The sequence below is a fragment of the Rhinatrema bivittatum genome, chromosome 4, assembly GCF_901001135.1.
Source record: "Rhinatrema bivittatum chromosome 4, aRhiBiv1.1, whole genome shotgun sequence".
In the NCBI taxonomy this organism is placed as follows: domain Eukaryota; kingdom Metazoa; phylum Chordata; class Amphibia; order Gymnophiona; family Rhinatrematidae; genus Rhinatrema; species Rhinatrema bivittatum.
This window is the reverse complement of record NC_042618.1, coordinates 345,274,976-345,294,951: the sequence shown is the minus strand read 5'-3', so window position 1 is coordinate 345,294,951 and position 19,976 is coordinate 345,274,976. Positions and strand designations below refer to the sequence as shown.

The window sequence follows — 19,976 nt, the reverse complement described above, 5'->3', positions numbered from 1 at the left end:
AGTACTCTGCAGGTTCTGGAGGAGAGTCAGGGAATTCCTGTGAATTCCTCTTTGGAGTCTAAAGGTGAGAGAACACTGATCCAGGACTCCAATAATGAAGCTGGTGACTAAGGCGGGGGTCCTCAGTCGCTTCAGAAGATAGTACTCCTGGTGCATATCCTTGGAGTGGCTACAGTTCATTGCAAGCAAATGATATGGGCTAGTAGCACCTATCTTGTGGAGGTTCCGATGAAGAATCCATTTATATTAGGGATGGTGAGATTCCTTCTTGTGGAAGAAAACATTACATCTTGAAAAGAAAAGGTTTTATGGTACCCTTCTTACCCTTAGTCGCTAATGAGGTAAAGAAATCTTTCCCCAACTTGATCTGACCTGGGATAGGTGGTGGAACATCTTCTTCTGATACTAGAATGGAATATTGTACCACTTCTGGACTTTCTAAATTTTGAACTGAAAGCCAATTGGAAATAAGAGATATCAGTGAGCATGCAAATCCTGTGATAGCAATTTTGTTAGGGAGAGTGCTCTAGTAATCAGTGGTGGAAAAGAGATCTTGTCCCCTTCAGTTCCTATGAAGAGCTTGCCCTGACCAGTATATGGCTGAGTGGAAAGATCTGCAGTATGAAGCATTGATGCTTCCAATGGTTTAATGAGCAAATGTGTTGAAGATTGATGCTCTGGAACTCGATGCATTGCTGGCGCCAGGACTTTATGTACCAATGGTGTCTGGGTCTTATACTTTTGATGGTATTGATGAATTTTTGTGCTTGGACGGTGCCAATTAAGTCTTGTGTACCACTAATGCCAACAGTGATGATGGCACTCTCTATGCTGATAGCGCCAATGGATAAAACATTGTGTGTTGATGGTGCTCATGTAACCTTGTACATCAATAGTGCCAATGCACTGTATGTTAACGGCGCCAATGCATCATGCATCAATGGTGCCTGTGCTTCTTCAGCAGTCAGTACTCCAGTGGTACTGCAAAGTGATGTTTCCTTTTCTTTGACATATGGTGGCTAAGTTCACTCAATCCTGAGAATTTGGCCTGTTCTACTGATGGGGGAGATATTTTATAGGATCTAGTCTCAACTCTATTCCCAGTGAGGCAGACAAGGGTGTGCTTTGGGAAGTGAACCAACTACAGCTTCTCTGAGACTTATGCATTTCTCTATTTTCCAGACCCTAGACCTTTGTGTTCGAGGAAATATTCATTCAATTATATCAATTGGCTTGGTCATGTTCTTGACCCAGACAATGGTAGCAGAATTTGTGTCCATCTGTAATGGACATTTTCCTGCCACAAAGACAGTTTTTAAACCCACTTACTGTGTCTTTTTTCTCAGTAGAAATTTTGATGAATAAAATCTTACTTTTTTTTTTTTTAAAGTACCATTAAAAAGTACTATTTGACAGTTACTGAGGCAACTTTAATAATAAAAGGTTTGAAAAGTTCTAAGAAAAAACACAGAGAGAAATAGATACACGTCCATGCTAATACTAGCATGAAGAAAGAATGAAAGGGCTCTTGAGGCAATACCCAAGTGGGAATTCCCGCACATGCTCGGTAGAGCAAAAGCTCTACTAACTATGAGAGAAGTTTGTTTGGTGCCTCTGGATGCATGATGTCATCCACATGCCATGGCTAATACTTATTGATGGAAAATAATATTGACATTATGTGGGGCAGCCCTCCAGCTGTTACACCTGTTGGTCGCAGATGGCTGCGACCTCTCATGCTCACCACTATTCTCCCTGCTCCTGCAAGTCTGGGAAGAATGGCAGTCTCTACTAGTCCACGCCGACCTCTCCGGCATTCCTGGGACAGCGTGAGCGATGCCGACCGCCATCTTGGACCCGGAGTTACCTAAGGCGCGTGCGCATAAGGGCCAGATTTGAACACATCATGGCGGGAACCTCGGGGGCATCCCCGCCCGATGAAGTCAACCTGCCAGCGTATTTAATCCGACCTGCCCTTGTACTCCTCGAGTTAGCAAGGAGTTCCATCCTGCTGTACTCTCCTCTTCAAGGACTTCCTGTTCCTGATTGCTATTGGCATACGGATGCACTGAGTACCCGCTCCTCGGGGGCTCCCCTGTGCTCCCGGCTATCCGCTCCTCGGAGGGCCTTCTGCCTTACTGCTACTGGATCTGCTTCGCTGGTCTCTATCTCATTCCAGGAACCACTGACTGTGAGTACACCTACTGACTTCTTCCATTCTGACTGCATTGAGGATTCATTGCGGCAAACCCCGATCCTCGGACCACTAGCACCATCCTTCAGTGCAAGTCTTTGCCTTCTGCTCTACGCAATACCTCGATACCATCTACAGAGAACACTCAGAGGTTCGGCACTGCTTCCAGTTCTACAATGTCTGCTACAGTTATCCTCGCCATACCCCGCCTTGCAGGCCACTACCGGATCTATACTCCTGAAGCTGCCTACGCTCTCATGAGGGGATCTTCAGCGTACTCCTCTCCAAGGGCCACTACCGGATCTTCTCAATTGTGTCTCTCTCTCGGTAATTCCCTTTGCCCAGGGAGAAGGCAGGCAAGATCAGGCGTAGCAGTAGTCAGGCTTGGAGAAGGCAGACAAGGTCAGGCGTAGCGATGGTCAGAACCAGGAAGTCAATCAGCACGCATATGAGACGGACACGGAACAGGAACCAGGAACTTGGAGAAACAGGAACACGAAGCAAGGCTCACAGAAAAGCAATGAGTACGAGGAAACCTGGAACAGGAGACCAAGGAGACTTGTTGCAAAGGCAACGCTTTAGTGCGAGGCCTGAGCATTTAAGCGATGAGGGAACTGATGTCAGCATCCAGGTCTGTGGCCAGGTTCCCGCTGCGGGCCCTTTAAAGGTTTCACTGGTGTGCGCGTGTGCTTAGGGAGGGGTGCGGTGCCGCCGCCGGCGTCTCTCCGCAAACCCCGCGGAAAGGCTTGACAGATGGAGGCATCCTGGCTGGAGGTCCCGGGAAGCGGATCAGGGCCAGAGGTGCCGCCGGCTACGAGGAGCTGGAGCCCGAAGCTTGAGTAGAGAGGTGAGAGGGCCACACTGCAGGGCTGCTGCGGGCGACGAGCATAACACATTTGGAAGATCATAATATCCTAAACCCAAATCAATTCAGATTTAGGAAACATCACTCAACACAGACATTACTCCTTTCATTAATGGACTCGGTCTTATGAGGACTCAACACAAATTAATCGTATTGCCTAGTGCTCGTTGACTTAACAGCAGCCTTTGACACTGTTGATCACAATCTAGTAAGCCAACAGCTGAGAAACAGTGGGATCGACAGTACAGTCAGCAAATGGTTCTCATCATTTCTCTCTATCTGAACATTTCAAGTCAAACTGGGCAACCAGATATTTATTTATTTATTTTATTTATTTAACATTTTTATATACCGAGGTTCTGGTAACAATGTTACTAATCACTTCGGTTTACATATAACATTGGGATGACTAAAACATATGAGTCTTACATAGAACAGGCGAGAGAACTTGGACAAAATTGAAATTAAAATAAGGCAAAAAATAGTACAACAGATAAATAACAACAATCTTAAGGACAGGCAATAAGAAAGAATCAAGTTGCGTATCTAGTATTTGAAACTTGTCTATATGGATTTGCAATTGGTTCTGGTATTATTGAATAAAGTGGTATGAGATGAACTTGTCCTGGAAGGGGGATATTGTAGATATCTGACACCTTCCCGTGTGATACAGGTGTCCCTCAAGGCTCAGCCTTATCAGCAACACTATTCAATATTTACATGCTCCCACTATGTAAATTACTGACAAATCTAGAAATAAACTTCTTCTTGTACACAGATGACCTAAAGTTCTACATACCACTCTCCAGATCATTTGAAAATACAGCTGCTATAATATCTACATACATGAAAGCAATACAACAAGAACTTTCGCAAATCAAACTGACACTAAACCCTAAAAAGACTGAAATAATCTGGCTGAGTAGAAGCTCATCAATAGTTAAACCACCCACGTTAGTCCTAGGCAACTTTCAAATTAATCCCTCAAATCAAGTATGGGATTTAGGTGTACAGCTAATTGAGAACCTCACAATGAAAATGCACATCAGGAAATTGATTAAGACAGGCTACACTAAGCTGCGTGTACTACAAAGGCTGAAACCACTATTAACTTTTGTGGACTTTCGTACAGTATTACAAACTCTAATATTCTCAAACCTTGACTACTGTAACTCATTACTTCTAGGTCTTCCAGCAAGTCACTTAAAACCATTATAACTACTAAAAAATGGCACAGCAAGACTATTAATAGGATGTAAGAAATATGATCACATTATACCCTCACTGATGGCACTGCACTGGTTACCAGTACAATCCAGAATCTACTATAAAGTAATAAAGATAATATACAATATCATTCATTCCAATAACACCGGACTGTTAGGAGTGACACTACAGCCATATAACCCTCAATGAACACTTAGATCTCAAAATAAAGGACTACTGAATATTCCCACAATACGGAGCACACACCTGACACAAATAAAAGATTGAGTATTCTCTATAGCGGGTCCAAAGCTCTGGAATTCGCTATCAAAGTCATTACGTATTTTACCAGACAGAAATTTAAATGTGAATTAAAATTATGACTATTCATAAACGCATATAACTTAATTTAAAAACTCAGAATACATGAGCCACAAAGACAAGAAGGACAAAAGATAATTGTATCATGAAGAATAAATCAAAAGAAAGAAAGCAAGATTCTCAAACTACCCAAAGACTAAGTTGTGAAAATTGTCGTGATCTATACATGGAACGCCGGTATATAAAATGTCGAAATAATTAAATAAATAAATGTGAAGTACCATAAAACTGAAACATTGATGGGCTCCTACCTTCCCAGGACCTATTGCAGGAAGAGTGCGATCGATGGCATAACGCTCTTCCTCAATCTGTCTGTAATTATCAGAAGCAGTCATCAACAGTTCATCTGCTGGTACCCGAAGATACCCTAGAAAGATGTCCAGAAATGTCACTGTTAGATCCTCTGAGAGCCAATCCCTAGAACTTTATTTTATTTATACCCAGTTGATATTCTGCCTGAACCAGGACAGTCTCAAGGCAGATTACAATTTGATTAAAATTAGATTCTATTACAATAATGAAAGTGTATAATCTACTTTATCTTAACAGGTAACAGGAAAGAGTGCATGTCATATAATTGAGGGTACAAGAAGAAAAGTAATGAAGAGGTTGGAGGAAGGGTAAGTGAAAGATACAAAAGACAAATATAGGGGGATGGGCAGGAACTGGTGCCATGGGAGAGTTGTCAGGAGGATAATGTTGGGTCTCAAAACTGATACTTGGGAAACTCATTTTCTTTATTTTTTAGATTTGCTTTCTCGCAGATTGGAGAAGGAGCTAGGTGAAGGCCTGATTGAATAACCTGGCCTCAGCTATTTTTCTGAAGGTGAAGTAGGAAGTCTCTTGGCATAAGGAAAGTGGTATTTTGTTCCAGAGCTTGGGGGTGAAGCAGCTGAATGCTCGTAGTCTCATTCATGCAGGTTAATCTAGTAGAAGCCAGAGGGAGAGAGGAAAGAAGAGCCATTTGGATAGAATGGAGTTATCTTGAAAGGGTGTTAGTGAATAGTAGCTGGGATAGGTAATCAGAGGCTGATTTGTTATCATATCTGAAGACAAAGCAGAGAGTTTTGAACTGGATTCTGTCAACTGGGAGCCAGAGTAACTGTCTTAAGCAGGGGTGGCTCAAGGCAATCTGCTGCCTGATGCAAGAGATGAGATGGCAATCTCCCCCTTTCAAGGCAGGGCACAGGTCAAATCTACAAGAGGGCCAAGGGTGGGGAGAGTCCCCTTAGAGTCCAGCCCTTTTAGTTGATTTGAAATGTTGCAAAAGGGGAAAGCAGGGGTCAGAGTTCCAAGAGGAGTGGCAGTTACAGTGTCAGTGATAATATTTCTAGGAAGCTGGCAACCCTGCCATACTCCCAAGAAACCTACCAGCGGGAGCACTGAGAGGAAAGCCTCATCTTGCTGGTGCCTGAAAAGGATCAGTGAGTATTGCTTTGGGAACTTTTAGAACTTAAAAAAGTTTTGGGGAGAGGTAAACTATTGGGGTATATTCTTTCGTGTGTGTGATTGTTAAAAAAAGCAAGCCAAAAGGTAGGTAAAAGCTTAGAGTTTATGTATTTGTTTATAAAAAGCTAGCCAAAGGTAGGAATAAGCTTAGAGTTTGTATATTTGTTTCTAAAAAGCTAATTAAAGATAGGAAAAAACGTAAGAGTTAGTGTATTTGTTATAAAAAGCTAGCCATGGGTAGGAAAAAGCTTGGAGTTTGTGTATTTGTTTATAAAAAGCTAGCCAAAGGTAGGAAAAAGTTTAGAGCTTGTGTGTATTTGTTTATAAAAAGCTAGCCAAAGGTAGGAAAAAGTTTAAAGCTTGTGTGTATTTGTCTTTCCCTCCCTCCCACCCACCCCAGTTCATCCTTTGATTTATAGGTAGGAGACACCTTCATATTAAATAAAAGTCAATCATACTTTTATCTAAAACACAGGATTGCCCCAGCCCTTATCAAGAGTTTAATTATCCCATTGCAGGTCACTACCAAATTAATAATGAATATAACAATCAATTTAAAGGACTCTTATTTACACATTCCTATCCCTTAGCAACCTCAGCTTAGCTAAGAATTCTACAAAATTAAGATGAAGACAGCAATCCGGCAGCAAGAGGGGGGCCTTCCAGTCTTCTGCATCGAATGTCACATGTATGATTTTTTTACCCGCCAGTGAGAGGTTGTATGTGCACCTGGTGCTAAGAGCTCCTGGCTTTAAGAGAATGAGTCCGATCTCTGTAGATTAGAGTGGCAGACCTGGAGGAGCTGAGGCAGATAGAGAGGTTTATATATGAGACCTTCAGGGACATAGTAGCCAAGTCCCAATTCCAGTCTGGTAGCCCTGGTGCTGCTTTGGAGAAGGAAGATCTCCTGGTCAGAGAGCATCAACCTGGTGCAGCAGGAAGTGATCCTGTAGCAAGGACCTGCTCTCCAGGTGATGCATTGTCCTCTCTTACTAAGGTTGTGTCTCACAGGGCTACTGCAAAGGAGGGAAGGGTTAGGTTAACCATCATAGTGAGTGATTTAATTATTAGGAATGTAGGTAGCTGGTGTTATGGTTTATGGGTATGTGGACCCTTGGCCCGAGATGAGAGTTGTTACCACCTGTTGGGAGGAGCCCCACAGGTCCACATCATTGGGAGGCAAGGTCAGGCACAGCTGGGAGCTCTGGGTGAGACTGTGGAAAGGTCTCGAGGAGCAGGGTATTAGATTCAGCCAGGAGGGATTCCCACAGTAAGAAGACAGGCTAATGATAGTACCAGGGCAGAGACCCCCAAAGGGGAAGGCGTTAGGCTGGCCCGCAGAGCGGGAAGCGCGAGACTGGACGTGCAGAAGGTATTCCAGAGAGGCAACCCTGAGGGGCAGAGCTGTGCAGCAAAGGAGGTGCTGATGCAATGACGTAGGCCAACCCGTGGAGCGGGAAGCCCGAGTTAGGTCTCCAAATGATGACATGTGCTCAACCCCGAGGAGCGAGAAAGCGCTGACAGTCTCTGTATAGCACATAGGCGCAGCCCCGAGGAGCAAGGAAGTGCAGACAGTCTCTGTATAGTACAGACGCACTGCCCCAAGGAGCGGGGAAGCGCTGACAGTCTCTGTATAGCATGTAAGCACAACCCCGAGGAGCGAGGAAGCACTGAGATAGAACTCCCAAGTGGTAAAGGTGTTCCAGGGGCTGCCCCGAGGAGCGGGGAGCCTACAAGGTAAGACTTCAGGAGGGCGTAGGGTCAGCCCGAGGAGCGGGGGAGGCCAGAAGACCAAGTCCCTGTAGAATGCGCACACTGGCCCCCGATGAGCGGGTACCAGGCAGAGTCCAGAGTCCGATAGCGTAGCCACAGGAACACGGAGGCAGGAGCTTGTAGATACGTAATGGAACTCATTGGCAAGTCGGCTAGCTTGAGGCGAAGGTGGAGCTTAAGTACCTTGATCCAATGACATCATCAATCAGGGCTGCCCCCGAAGTTCTGCCGAAGAGGCATCAAAGGAGGGCCCGGTGGTGCGCGCGCCTAGGAAGGCCCAGAGTCGACGTGGGTGGGTCGTCTCAGTCACCACGAGGAGCCATGGGGAATGCGGCAGTGGAGACTAGCCTGCGCCACAAACAGGCCTAGAGAGGTAAGTAAGACAGTGCAGGACATGAGCAGCTGTCTGCGACCAACAGTCATAACAGCTGTGTGGCTGGTGGGCGCAAGGATTGCCTGGTAACATGCTTAGTGGTGTGAAGGTGGGGAGGAGCCGGCTGTCATGGTATATGTGGGCACCAACAACATAGGAAAATGTGGGAGAGAGGTTCTGGAAGTCAAATTTAGGCTCTTAGGTGGAAAGCTGAAATCCAGAACCTCCAGGGTAGCATTCTCTGAAATGCTCCCTGTTCCGTATGCAGGTCCCCAGAGGCAGGCAGAGCTCCAGAGTTTCAACATGTGGATGACATGATGGTGCAAGGAAGAGGGATTCAGTTTTGTAAGGAACTGGGGAACCTTTTGGGGAAGGGAGAGTCTTTAACCAAGGGACGGACTCCACCTTATCCAGAGTGGAGCCAGGCTGTTGGCACTAACCTTTAAAAAAGGAAATAGAGCAGCTTTAAAACTAGAACAAAGGGGAAAGCAGACAGTCGCTCAGCAGCGCATGGTTTGGAGAGAGGTATCTTTGAAGGAAACTAATGAAGCAGGAGAGGTAGGGTATCTCAACAGAGAGGTTCCAATAAAAGCAAAAGTGGTCCATGTGCTTATAAGTAAAGAATCACCTGAACTAAAAGATTCCAAATTATCCCTGTCAACTGAAAAGCAGGATGTTAATAAAAACAAAAAACACACTTTGAAATGCCTGTATGCTAATGCCAGAAGCCTAAGAAGTAAGATAGGAGAGTTAAAGGTATAGCAGTGAATGATGAGATAGACTTAACTGGCATCTCAGAGACATGGTGAAAAGAGTATAACCAATGGGATAGTGCCATACCAGGGTACAAACTATCTCGCAATGATAGGGAGGCGCAACTTGGTGGGGGATGGCTCTTTATGTCTGGGATGGCACAGAGTCCAACAGGATAAGAATCCTGCAAGAGTCTAAATGCACAAAAGAATCTTTATGGTTAGAAATCTCATGTGTTCTGGAGAAGAGTATAACAATAGGAGTATACTACCATCCATTTGGCCAAAATGGTGAGATGGATGATGTAATGCTAAGAGAAATTAGGGAAGCTAACCAAATTGATAGTGCAGTAATAATGGGAGCTTTCAATTATCTCAATATTGATTGGGTAAATGTAACATCAGGACATGCTAGAGAGATAAAGTTCCTGGATGGAATAAATGACAGCTTTATAGAGCAATTGGTTTAAAACCAATCAAAGAGGGAGATTTTTTAGGTTTAATTCTTAGTGGAGCAAAGGATTTGGTTAGAGAGGTAACGGTGGTGGGGCTGCTTGGCAATAGTAATCATAAAATGATAAAAATGTAATTAATGATTGGGAGGGGGACAATAAATAAATCCATGGCTCTAGCACTAACCTTTCAAAAAGGAAACTTTGATAATATGAGAAAAATAGAAAAAAATGAAAGGTGCAGCTACAAAGGTTAAGAGTGTACAACAGATGTGGACATTGTTAAAAAAATACCATCTTAGAAGTGCAGTCCAGATGTATTCCACACATTAAGGAGCGGATTTTAAGAGCCCTGCTCGCCTAAATCCGCCTAAATCCGGGCGGATTTAGGCGAGCAGGGCCCTGCGCGCCGGTGCGCCTATTTTACATAGGCCTACCGGCGCGCGCAGAGCCCCGGGACTTGCGTAAGTCCCGGGGTTTTCAGAGGGGGGCGTGTCGGGGGCGGGCCCGGTCGGCGCGGCATTTTGGGGGCATGTCGGTAGCGTTTTGGGGGCAGGCCCGGGGGCGTGGTTATGGCCCGGGGCGGTCCGGGGGCGTGGCCGCGCCCTCTGTACCCGCCCCCAGGTCGCGTCCCGGCGCGCTAGCGGCTCGCTGGCGCTCGGGGATTTACGTCTCCCTCCGGGAGGCGTAAATCCCCCGACAAAGGTAAGGGGGGGTTTAGACAGGGCCGGGCGGGTGGGTTAGGTAGGGGAAGGGAGGGAAAGGTGAGGGGAGGGCAAAAGAAAGTTCCCTCCGAGGCTGCTCCGATTTCGGAGCGGCCTCGGAGGGAACGGGGGTAGGCTGCGCGGCTCGGCGCGCGCCAGCTATATGGAATCGATAGCCTTGCGCGCGCCGATCCAGGATTTTAGCGGCTATGCGCGTATCTACTAAAATCCCGCGTACTTTTGCTTGCGCCTGATGCGCCAGCAAAAGTACGCCAATTCGCGCGGTTTGAAAATCTACCCCTAAGAAAGGTGGAAGGAAGGCCAAATTAAAAGGTGAGGTGAAAGAAGGTATTTTAGTCAAAAGATCTTCCTTCAAAAATTGGAAGAAGGATCCATCTGATGAAAATAGGAAAAAGCATAAGCACTGGAATGTTAAATGTAAAACATTGATAAGACAGGCTAAAAGCAAATTTGAAAAGAAACTGGCTGTAGAGGCAAAAGGTCATAATAAAACTTTAAAAAATATATCTGAAGTAGAAAGCATGTGAGGCAGTCGATTGGACCGTTAGATGATTGAGGGGTTAACAGTGGCACGTAGGGAAGATAAGGCCTTCATGGAAAGACTAAACAAATTCTTTGCTTCGGTGTTTACTGAGGCGGATGTTGGGGAGATACCCGTTCCAGAGATGGTTTTCAAGGGTGATGATTCAGATGAATTGACCTAAATCAAGGTGAACCTGGAAGATGTAGTGTTAGGCACCCCAGCCCTTGCGGAGTCGGGCCGGGTCCCCTCACCTGTGCGGGCAAGAAGCCCACTCCAGCGTCTCTCTCCGCTGTTGCATCCCAGTGCAGTTCGCCACCATTGCAGCCTGCTCGCTGCGCTCCCAACGCCGCCAATGCAGGAGTGATCTCTGGGCCCCCTAGGTGTGCACATGCCTGGGCTACATTTAAAGGGCCAATGGCAGGAAATTTTCCCGTGGCCTGGAATGATGACGTCAGGCAAAGCAGGTATAAATACCCTGCCTTTCCACTTCCTCTTTGCCTCAGCAACAGGTCCTGCTCCTGGGGAGTGTGTGTGTTGTTTGCATCCTGATCCTGCGTTCCTGTAGTTCTATTGCCTCCTGCTCCAGATCCTGCTCCTGCTCCAGCCCTAGTCCTGTTCAAGCTCCTGCTTCCATCCAGCTCCTCCTCATCCCTGCTTCCTTGGATTGATCTTCTGGCTCCGAACCTGCTTGTCTCCTGGTTTCTGCTTGTCCGCTGCCTGCCCTGATCTTCAGTCTGGTTCTACGTCTCTGCTTGTTCGCTGCCAGCCCTGACCTTGGCCTGACCTCCACCTTGTGTAGCCTACTGCCCGTCTCGAACCTTGGTACGTCTGACCTGTCTTCTGCCTGCTGTCTGAGAGACCCAAGCCTAAATCCTGCCGGCCCCGGTACCCAAGGTTCTGTTGGGTTCTCTCTCCCAGAACCGCCTCCCGACAATGAGGACCACCAGGGGCCTTCCCTTGTTAGTGGCAATAACCTCGTCTCAGCTCAAGGGACCACCTTCCTTACAGTTTGCCGAGGCCATGGACCTGGCAGACCTATCTGGCCTGCAGGCTATTCCCGGACTGGCCCAGAGGTTGCAGCAACAACAGCAATGCCTGAACGCGCTTGCTGCAACCGTGGAAAGCCTGGCCAATCGACTGGACACCGTCCTAATGCCCAGCACTCCTCCAGCTCCCATTCCGGCTTCCATTCCACTGGTGGCAGCATTTCACCTTCCGGCACTTCCCCGCTATGCGGGGGATTCCCGGCAGTGCCGTGGTTTCTTAAACCACTGTTTTATGCATTTCTCCCTCCAGCCTGCCCAGTTCACCAGCGACAGCATCAAGACAACTTTCATTCTGTCACTCCTAGATGGCAAAGCACTGGCTTGGGCCTCCCCTCTCTGGGAGCGAGGCGACTCCCTGCTCCAGGATCTTCCACACTTTGTGCAATATTCAAGCAAGTCTTCGAAGAACCAGGGCGACAATCCACTGCAGCTTCTGAACTCCTCCACCTACGCCAAGGCTCACGCCTGTTGGAGGACTATGCTGTGGAATTTCGTACCCTGGCATCTGAATTCGGGTGGCGAGAGGACAACTTCCGTAGTATTTTCTTGGAAGGGCTGTCTACCCGAGTCAAGGACAAGCTGGCCGCCCGAGACCTGCCTGAGGGCCTAGAGGCCCTAATCGACCTCGCCGGCCACATTGACCGTTGGCTGTAGCAACGCCTGTGTGAGCTTCGACCTGCTCGCAGACCGGTGGTCCTGGCCCCATCTTCTCCCGGCCGGTGGTGCCTCCATCTTCTGCCGAATTCAGGTCACCTCTGGGGGAGGAGCCTATGCAACTCGGTCAAGCCGACTCTCTCCCGAAGAGAGTCAGCAAGGCTGTCACGGGATCCCACAGGCCTGGGTGGGCAGGAGCTCATGGGCTCCTGCTATCAAGGAGGTGCTAGGGGCAGGCAAGTGACCCTAGCGCCTCCTTGACAACGCCACTCCTAATTTAAATATTGCATGGCACTCCCAAGAGAGGTGCCTGGGGGCATGCTAGGAAAGCAGGTTCTGTATACTCAGTGCCCACTTTCAGCATTCTTTTTTTTTATCGGCCCCCAAAGTGTTTGGCATTGCAAGGAATTTGTTCTGCTGTTACTGAAGTGGCACCAGCATTTGAACATATTGGGGCGGATTTTCAGAGCCCTGCTCGCGTAAATCCGCCCAAAACCAGGCGGATTTACGCGAGCAGGGCCCTGCGCGCCGGGAAGCCTATTTTACATAGGCCTCCCGGCGCTCGCAGAGCCCCGGGACTCGCGTAAGTCCCGGGGTTCTCGGAGGGGGGCATGTCGGGGGCGGGCCCGGTCGTCGCGGCGTTTCAGGGGCGTGTCGGCAGCGTTTTGGGGTGGGGTACGGGGGCGTGGCTACAGCCCGGGGGCGTGGCCGCGCCCTCCGTACCCGCCCCCAGGTCGCGGCCCGGCGCGCAGGAGGCCCGCTGGCGCGCGGGGATTTACGCCTCCCTCCGGGAGGCGTAAATCCCCCGACAAAGGTAAGGGGGGGGTTTAGACAGGGCCGGGCGGGTGGGTTAGGTAGGGGAAGGGAGGGGAAGGTGAGGGGAGGGCAAAGGAAAGTTCCCTCCGAGGCCGCTCCGATTTCGGAGCAGCCTCGGAGGGAATGGGGTAGGCTGCGCGGCTCGGCGCGCGCCAGCTATACAAAATTCATAGCCTTGCGCGCGCCAATCCAGGATTTTAGTGGATACGCGCGGCTCCGCGCGTATCTACTAAAATCCAGCGTACTTTTGTTTGCGCCTGGAGCGCAAACAAAAGTAGGCTATTCGCGCGCCTTTTAAAATCCGCCCCATTTTCTTTTGCATGTCCTAGTTCTATTCTGCACCTGTTGCAAATTTTAAGTTCTTATGATGATTATTATGATTATTGTTGTTTTATTGTAGCTGTGATATTCCCTGCATTTTGATTCATAAAAGAATACATTTATGTTTGTTTATTACATAATGCACAGTCTATTAAGCACAGTCTATTGTTTATTACATAATGCACAGTCTATTAGGCAAAAAACCCCCATATTTGTGGACTTGTTAAATGAGAAACAACCAGACTGTCTACTTATTACTGAATCATGGCTCACGGAGTCTGACTCGGTGATTATGAATAGCATCTGTCTTAGTAGTTATTGCGCCTTTTCAGTTGCTCGAGTGGGGCGTAGAGGAGGGGGTGTGTTAGCACTTGTTAAAGACACTCTTAAACCTATAAGAAAAATAATTCCCAATACTGATCCGTTTGAAATTCTGGTACTAACCACTAAATATCTGAATGTGATATTAGTGTACTGTCCGCTTAGAATCTTATATACATGTTTATCTAAATGTTTAGAGCTTATTTCCTCTTTAGCTTTAAATTTAGTTGAAACAATTCTTATAGGCAATTTTAACTTGCAAGTAAATAATGATTCTCATTCTTCCATCACCACTTCTTTTTTAGATGCCATGTTAGGATTAGGTTGGCTCCAACTTATCTCTGATCCTACTCATACCAAAGGTAACACTTTAGATTTAATTTTCTATAATCCTTTATATGTGAACATTTCACCAGCTGATATCAAAAATCAATCAGTCCCATGGTCAGATCATCATCTGATCTCGTTTTCTGTATCTATATTACAGAAAAGTTCAAACACTAGAGTTAATCAAATGAAAAAGCGAAAGACTATAATCCCAGAAACCTTTCTAAATGTATTTGCTGACAACATGCCTTCTGAATTAGCTCTAGACATAGATAAATCGATGGAAGACTGGAATTCAGCTATCATGATTACTCTAGATACGGTTGCTCCATTTAGGCTAATAACTGATAAAAAATCTCATAACAAATCTAGCCTCCCATGGTATAACAATAAACTACGTGGGTTGAAAACCTCTCTAAGGAAAAAGGAGCGTATTTGGCAAAAACAGAGGAGCTCTGAATCTAAGATGGACTTTTATAATATGTTAAAATGCTATAAAAAGGAAGTTAATATAGCTAGGAAAATGCATTATGCAGACAAAATAGCACTTGCAAATAATAATCCAGCAACGCTGTTTAATATAGTAAAGTCGTTAACAACAGAACATTCAACAGCACTTCCTGAAATCACAGATGATACCTGTGAACAAATAGCTAAATTTTTCCAGAAAAAAACTGAAACCATATCCCAGGAATTTGTTACCTTGCCTTATCCAAATTATAGTCAACAAGTAGTAAGTTCGGAATGGACAGATTTTCATTCTACTACACCTCTAGCCATTCAAAAGATTATAAGTAAACAAAAGATATCAAATTCCCCCTTAAACCCTTGTTCTGGTTCTTTATTAAAAACCATCATTGAACAGTACCCGGAACATCTGTGTTTGATAATAAATCAATCTTTAAAGTCAGGAAAGTTCCCTAACTTATTAAAACAGACATCTATCTTGCCTATCTTAAAGAACAAATCTTCCTCGTTCCCGGACTTTTCTAGTTTGAGACCTATTGCTTCTTTGTGTACACTAGCCAAAATCTTGGAATCTGTAGTCTTATATCAACTTAAAGATTACTTGTCAAGAGTTTGATATACTAAATCCGAATCAGCATGGATTTAGGAAAGGTTACTCTACGGAGACTCTTTTGTTATCCTCATTTGATACTTTTCTTAGAGGCTTCGACTCTTATAAAGATTTTATGGTTTTCTTTTTGGATATTTCCGCAGCGTTTGATACGCTGGATCATAAAATACTGTTGACTGATCTCCAACTTATAGGTATAAAATCTACTGTTTTGGAATGGTTTGGGAGTTTCCTTTCCAACCGTATTTGTCAAGTTAACATGGGTTCTTTTTCTTCTCAAAGATACACTCAAGTAACAGGTGTCCCTCAAGGCTCTTCATTGTCGCCAATTTTATTTAATATCTATCTTCTACTGTTATGTCGAATTCTGGCCTCACTGAACGTCCAATTCAAACTTTACGCAGATGATATCCAACTGTTTATTCCTTATAAATCCTCCTGGTCCGAAACATTCTCCTTGATCCAGCTATATATTAGCACAATAGAAAAATGGATGGCCCATAACCGCTTGAAACTGAATAAAAAGAAAACAGAACTTCTATATCTCAGTTTCATATCAGATTCTACAAATGCACCTCCTAAGAGTATTAATTTAGGTAATGATGTAATTCACATTACCAAATTAGTGCGAAATTTAGGAGTTTGGATTGACACTAACCTATCCCTAACTCAACATATTTCCAGAACTGTAAAAAAATTCTTTTTTCAAACTGCATGTTTTAAAACGATTACGTCCTCTCCTATTTTTTCAAGATTATCGATCAGTTTTGCAAGCGCTGATTTTGTCTGGCTTAGATTACTGTAACGGTCTATATATAGGTCTTCCCGAAACTGCTATTAAACCTCTTCAATTAGTTTTAAACTCAGCCGCAAGACTCCTTACAGGTACACCTTTAAAACAACACATCACGCCAATTTTATATAAGTTGCACTGGTTACCTGTTAAATATCGTATTCAGTACAAAATTATTTCGTTAACACATTCTTTGCTAAATAATATAGATTCCACTTGGCTATGTTCCATGTTGCGAGTCTATAAACCCCAGAGAGAACTCAGGTCAGCAGGAAAAAACCTATTGGAGGTCCCGTCCATAAAGAATGCAGCATTGAATGTGACTAGAAACAGAGGGGCGGATTTTCAGAGCCCTGCTCGCGTAAATCCGCCCAAAACCGGGCGGATTTACGCGAGCAGGGCCCTGCGCGCCGGGAAGCCTATTTTACATAGGCCTCCCGGCGCGCGCAGAGCCCCGGGACTCGCGTAAGTCCCGGGGTTCTCGGAGGGGGGCGTGTCGGGGGCGTGTCGGGGGGCGGGCCCGGTCGACGCGGCGTTTCGGGGGCGTGTCGGCCGCGTTTTGGGGGCGGGTACGGGGCGTGGCTACGGCCCGGGGGCGTGGCCGCGCCCTCCGTACCCGCCCCCAGGTCGCGGCCCGGCGCGCAGCAGGCCCGCTGGCGCGCGGGGATTTACGTCTCCCTCCGGGAGGCGTAAATCCCCCGACAAAGGTAAGGGGGGGATGTAGACAGGGCCGGGCGGGTGGGTTAGGTAGGGGAAGGGAGGGGAAGGTGAGGGGAGGGCAAAGGAAAGTTCCCTCCAAGGCCGCTCCGATTTCGGAGCGGCCTTGGAGGGAACGGGGGGAGGCAGCGCGGCTCGGCGCGCGCAGGCTATACAAAATCGATAGCCTTGCGCGCGCCGATCCAGGATTTTAGTAGATACGCGCGACTACGCGCGTATCTACTAAAATCCAGCGTACTTTTGTTTGCGCCTGGAGCGCAAACAAAAGTAGGCTGTTCGCGCTCGTCTGAAAATCTACCCCAGAGCTTTTTCAGTTGTAGGTCCAACAATGTGGAATGCTCTGCCTGACCCTCTAAGCTAAATACCTAATTGTAAGGAGTTCAAGAAAGCACTGAAAACTTATTTATTTCAGGAAGCATTTAGGGATATTGAGCCTTTTTAGTCAGAGTAAGTAGTTTTAGGTGTATTTTATTTCTTGCCTTATTATAAGTAGCCTGAGGTGAGCTGTTTTTCTGATACAATTTGTACTGCAGATCAGTGATACAGAACAATTTAAAATTTGCTTTTATTTCTGCTCTTTAAGTTTTTATAAAGTAATTGCCAAATCTCTTATTCTATGTCACTTTAATTTTATGTTATTGATAATATTATTTATTGTATTTTTATTTTCACTTTTGTTGAAGTTTTGATTTTTCTTTTATTGATTTTTTAATTAATTTTACTTATAACCTTTATAACTACACTGCTGTAAACTGCTTTGATCAGCATTTAATACTGGTAAAACGGTATATAAAAAATATCAAATAAATAAATAAATAATTGAATATAATGTTTCTGTTAAACTTATGTTACTTTTTACATGATGTGTATTTATAAACTGCAATAAATTTAAAATAAATGAATATAGATTAATAATGTATTTAGAATTTATTTATTTTATTTATTTAAAAACTTTTCTATACCATCGCTAAGTTATATACCATCGCAACGGTTTACAAATAGGCACATAGACTAAGGTTAGTAAATCTAGGATATCGTACATTCTAACAGGTGCCAATAAAGTTCGGTTACAATTTCATAAATAAAATCATTATTTGAGTAATGTTGGTCAAGTCCAGGTATATTATTGAGTTACTATCTCTTTGAGATATTACTTCTTAAATTTAGGATTGAGTACATTCATTCTCATCTGCATTACTCTGTACTTTCATTCTCTACCCTCCATGCTGGTAAGTGCTTGAAATAATAGAATTAAAATATTTTAAAGTGTCACTAATGATGGAACTACTTAGAAATCAATTGTCAGATGCACTCTACGGTATTATTTATTGATAAGAGCAGTGGCGTAGCCATGGGTGGGCCTGGGTGGGCAGTTGCCCACCCAATTTGGATCCAGGCCCACCCAACTGGAACTGGAAGCGAAGCGCCGGAACTGCAAGGCTGTCACGGGATCCCATCCCCATGATGGCAAAGAGGAAAACACAGGCCCGGTGCAACCAGGTGTGCCATTCCGTGCATTTGCATGGTAACGGAGCAGCACACATGGGGAAGCAGTGGACCGGTGGCAGCAGGAGGAGAGGCTGTGGGTCGGTGACTGTATAGGCTCCACCGGTGACCCATGGCTTCTCCTGCTGCCATACGGGGAGCAGTGCGGCGCTTCCGCTCCCCCCCCCCCAAGCTGGAAGATCGGTGGGCCATGCAGCCCAAAGAAAGCAGGAGGCCAGCAGCAGTTTCAGAGGCCAACTGATCTTCCTGCTTTGGGGGGGGGAGCTGTGCATGGGCTTGAATGTGTATGTAGGTGTGGATAAGAATGGGAGCCTGGGTTTGTATGTGGGTGAGAATGGAAGCTTGAATACGTGTATGTGAGTGAGAATGGGTGCTTGAATGTGTGGGTGAGAATGGGTGCTTGAATGTGTGTATGTGTGGGTGAGAATGGGAGCTTGAATGTGTGGGTGAGAATGGGTGCTTGAATGTGTGTATATGTGGGTGAAAATGGGAGCTTGAATGTGTGTATGTGTGGGTAAGAATGGGAGCCTGGGTTTGTGTGGGGTGAGAATGGGAGCTTGAATGTATATGTGGGTGGGTGAGAATGAGTGCCTGGATGTGCATCTGTGTGTGCATAAGAATGAAAGCCTGGGGAGGGGTAAGAAAGTGAGAGCTTGTGTGTGTGTCTGCAGAGAATGTGAGCTTGTGTGGGGGGGGGGAGAACATATGAGAGTGAGAGCTTGAGTGTATAAGGGAATCTGTGAGAGAAAGCATGTGGGTGTTTGTGTGGAAGGGAAGAAGGCAGTAGTAGAAGAGAGACACAAAAAAGAAATTAGGAAATGAGCGACAAGGGAAAAAAATAGGAAAGAGAGACCAGGACCAACTGTCTAGAAAAATACAAAGTTCAGACAACAAAGTTAAAAAAAAATAATTATTATTTTGAGATGTTAGCAATTTAAATATGTCATCTTTGATGATGTGCATTTCTTATATTTTGCTCTTTCTTCCAGTATTCCACTGTTCAGAGACTTTAGTTTCTCAGGCTTTCTATTTTGGTTTTATCTGCATGTTTCTGTTTCTAATTTGTAGTCTCTTATTTCTATATTAGATAAGGGTTGGCTTCTGTTTTGCTTGTGTGTGACTGAAATGCGGTATTTCTGCTAGCGTGTAGTTTCTCTCTAGTGGTCCAGCTTGTTCTGTATTCCAGTAGGTGATGTATTAATGTTCTAGGGCCTGGTGTAGTATTTGCATTGCTGCTTTTCCATAAATTTGCTGTTATTTGAATCCTGAGAGTCAGTGCTATGACTGTATGGTATGGCAAGGTTCTAGAAGTCTTTCTTTGTAGGAGTTTGTGTTACTTCACAAAATAGCAATGGAGGGATAATTTTTGCTGAGGTGGCACCAGAATTTGAATTTTGCTTTTCATGTTAGTTGTAATGTGAATTGTCCTAGCTCTGCTCTGCACCTGTTCTGATGACTAATTATATTTTATTGTAATTATGATGATTTCTGGCTTTCCTAAAAGAGGATTCATGAAAGAATACATTAATTTTTGTTTTATTACATGATTGGATCTGATTGTTTTCTTTGCTTTTTACATGATATACTTGTGCATTTATAAACTGCAATAAATATAAAATAAAATCAGATTAATAAGGAATTTGAATTCTAGTAAGTGCTTGAAATAATTGAGGTAAATTATTTTAAAGTTTCATGCATGATGCA

General features: G+C 45.2%; 1 protein-coding gene across 1 annotated transcript in view; it reads right to left on the bottom strand.

Moving 5' to 3' along the window:
* LOC115090937 (MYCBP-associated protein-like) overlaps positions 1-19,976 on the bottom strand; it is a 140,822-nt gene that overhangs the window by 66,555 nt on the left and 54,291 nt on the right. Inside the window, exon 6 of the mRNA XM_029600628.1 lies at positions 4,898-5,013. Within this exon, the coding sequence (XP_029456488.1) occupies positions 4,898-5,013 (116 nt within the window). The remainder of the gene's footprint in view (positions 1-4,897; positions 5,014-19,976) is intronic.